Here is a 3,061-nt window from a genome sequence, read left to right as displayed (position 1 = left end):
AGGAATTCATTCGTGGCGCTTATTTCGAATTCTTCCAACATTGCTCCGTGCACCAGATCGGATGAACTTGATTTCACGGGCAATGGAGCCCTTGTTAGAGCCGCATCCCGAAGTCCGGAGGCTCCAAGTACGGACATGGAACCCCCGCTCATTTACGCTTGGCGGATTATGCGGAGAATCAGAAATTGCTTAATATCGTCCCGCGGATTGGCGTCGGTACAGGCACTGCACCATTGCCTCGCTGAATCTGATATCGGCACAGAATAAGAGGGAAGCGGACACGAGAACTTCGCTTCTGGCAGCGACCTTCCTCTTCTCTGACGGCTTCGACGGAAATCGGAGCTACGCGGAATCGGAGGCGCTCGAAGAAGGCGGGGAAACTCATGGGCTCAATTGAGAAGCAGACTCTACAGTACTCTTGAGGGTGAAATAGAGGATGGATCAACCCAGGTCTACTCGGACGTCGAGGAGCTCGAGCGGGATACAAAGCTCTTAGTTGAATCGAGTCGAGCAAGGAACGAAATTTCCGTGGATCCCCCGCTTTTCCTCTCGCGGCGGAAGCTCCAGAGTCGACCAAGAGTGAACTTGAAGCCTCACCTCTCCCTCGGGAGCCCCGGAAGCAGCTTCATCCTTCGTTTTTGATTCGTACCGTAATCTCGATCGAAGTTACCGCAGAGAAGCTAGTTGATAGAGCTGGGAAGAAGGACGATTGGCATCCTGTCCTCCAGAATGCATCGAGAGGAGAGCAAAAAACGTTTTTCTTCGTTCGCAGGGGCATTTCGGCTGTACGACGTGGATAATGACGGCTTCATAACGCGAGAGGAGATGTACAACATTGTGGACGCCATTTATGAGATGCTCGGCAGTCAAGAGAAAGGCGAAGACGAAGACGACCCACGCGCACGAGTAGATAGAATATTTGAACAATTGGACAAAGTAAGTCACTGAATAATGCTCTGGTTTCCAGTCTGACCACATTGCCTCCCTCTACTGACCATCCACGTTCATGTGAATGCTGCACGATTCGCTCCGCCGTTGAAGGAAGAGCGAAACTCCGTATTTGCCCGAGTCCTCTGCTCATCAGTCGCTACGGGAACTCCGAGGTTACAGGAACCTCACCCGGAGAATGAATAGTGTCCTTCATGTGAAAAAAAGCCGGCACGGGCAAGAGGGGACTGAGCTCGGAGTCCGACCTCCAGCTCGAAATCAGAGACCTCGTACTGAGGTTCAGCTTTGGCAAGTAGGATACGAGTCTCCTCAACCCGAAAGAGGGCTGAAGGCGTGATGTCCCTCTATCGGTCAGTTGAAGCAGTTCATGCTGAAGATGTGACCGAGCAAAGAGCAGCCCGTTGATATCGGGCGATGAGATTCATGACCGAATGTCGTTCAATACGCTGCATGGGCTCCGCGTCCTTCTTAAGACAGTGCTAGTTTCGGCAACTTTGTGGTGTTGGCGTTGTTGGTGTTTGATAATTGATGGTCGTTTTCGTCTACGAGTCTATGACGGCGGCCACAGCATCAACGACGGTGCTGTCGAACGCATTGCTTGCTTGCCTGCCTGCTTGCCGTTCGTTCTTCCGTTGTTGGGGCACCGGCCAGCAGCAGAACCAGCGGCAAGAGCACCGTCTGCTGCATTATGACGACGATGTAGGCGGAACCAGAACTTTAGTGAGCAAGCAAACGCGCGTCAGGAGTAATGCCTGCGAAGAGTCAGGCGGCGGTACGGATGGTGGTAGTAGTACTGGAGCTGCGGCGGTGGAGGCAAAGACGACGACGACGAGCGGCCGACCGGCCTTGTGCCTTATTTGGGGCCATGCACTTCGCTCCTTCCAATATCGTTTCCCTGCTTGAACAACAACGACGAGGATCAACGGCCCCTGACAACTGCCGCCCGCCTGCCGCCCGCTAGCCTGACAGACAAACGAACGAAGCGACCGAAGAACGAACCAGTCAAGAAATGAGCCGCCCAGACGCCCTGATGGCTTGCCCAGTCGATGTTCTGCTATTAGTTAGCAGCTCTCATGAATCCTCCTTCTGCCGCCAGATTGGCGCAGCGTCTTCAAACGGCGGGCGAATCTTGCTCCCCATCTAGTCGAATTCGGCGATGAGTCGTCCAGGTACATACGTACCACGAGAAATCCTCGTGTTATGTTTGCGGAGCCCCGATCGATGCTCTTCGCATGGCGAGAATGGATGATTGTCCTAATATCATTCATTTATATATATACATATATATGATGCTCGTGCTTCATATGATATCGCAAGGTGGACCGTCGACACACCCCAGTCCTGAATCGCTTTCCCTGACGATAAGTATTTTTCTTTTCAGAATCAAGACAACAAACTCTCTCTAGAAGAATTTAAGGAAGGCTCGAAGCACGACCCCAAGATCGTCCAAGCGCTTTCACTGTATGCGCCATAAAGCGTGCCAACTTCCAACCGATCAAACAATTAAAATGATTGGAGAAAACCCTTACCCCCTCCCCCGCTCACAATCGGCCCCCTCCTTTCTCACTTGGATTCATTCAGTTCAGACATCGTGGTTTTCGACGAAGTCAGCCGTCTCAACGGCGGCCCTCAAAATCACCTGTTATTATTTCCGATCTTCAACTGTTCCTCTGTCTCGATTCGATCATGATTCGGATTTCTAATTCAAGAAATTTTCGCGGCGGGGACAGAAACTCGATCCAAAAGCAGAAACAAAATCAAGAAGCAATAATCAGACGAGAGTTCGAGACTCATCTTCGTTCAAGATGTTTGACAGGAACCCTGAACTGGATTCTTGAATTGTGTGTCGTCAACTCGTGTAGTCCAGATAGAGCAATACAACGCGTGGGAAGACGCGAACTCGGAAGACAACTCGGGCTGCACGAGATCGTCGGGCGTCGCCGGTCGTCGACGGCCAGCAATCAGTCAACTCGACCTGGAAGAGGGTACCGTTCACAGCGTTGTCAAATCAAGGATAATCGCCGACAAATTAAAACGAGTTGGCCACTGAGATCGTATCGAACGAAATCATCTCGCGGAAGCGTTTGTGAATGCGCGTCCGTGTCGATTGAAT

At 51.6% G+C, this 3,061-nt stretch overlaps 1 protein-coding gene across 1 annotated transcript in view; it reads left to right on the top strand.

Annotated features, from left to right (window-relative positions):
• The window catches only part of LOC100907800 (frequenin-1-like), a 52,241-nt gene extending 49,819 nt beyond the window's left edge, over window positions 1–2,422 (top strand). The window contains exons 5-6 of the mRNA XM_018639543.1: window positions 773–936; window positions 2,330–2,422. Of these exons, the coding sequence (XP_018495059.1) occupies window positions 773–936; window positions 2,330–2,422 (257 nt within the window). The remainder of the gene's footprint in view (window positions 1–772; window positions 937–2,329) is intronic.
• The last annotated feature ends 639 nt before the right edge of the window (window positions 2,423–3,061 follow it).

This window comes from Galendromus occidentalis, unplaced genomic scaffold, assembly GCF_000255335.2.
Source record: "Galendromus occidentalis unplaced genomic scaffold, Mocc_1.1 scf7180000077442, whole genome shotgun sequence".
NCBI lineage: Eukaryota > Metazoa > Arthropoda > Arachnida > Mesostigmata > Phytoseiidae > Galendromus > Galendromus occidentalis.
The sequence above is the reverse complement of the archived record's forward strand: the minus strand, read 5'-3'. Positions and strand labels throughout refer to the sequence as shown.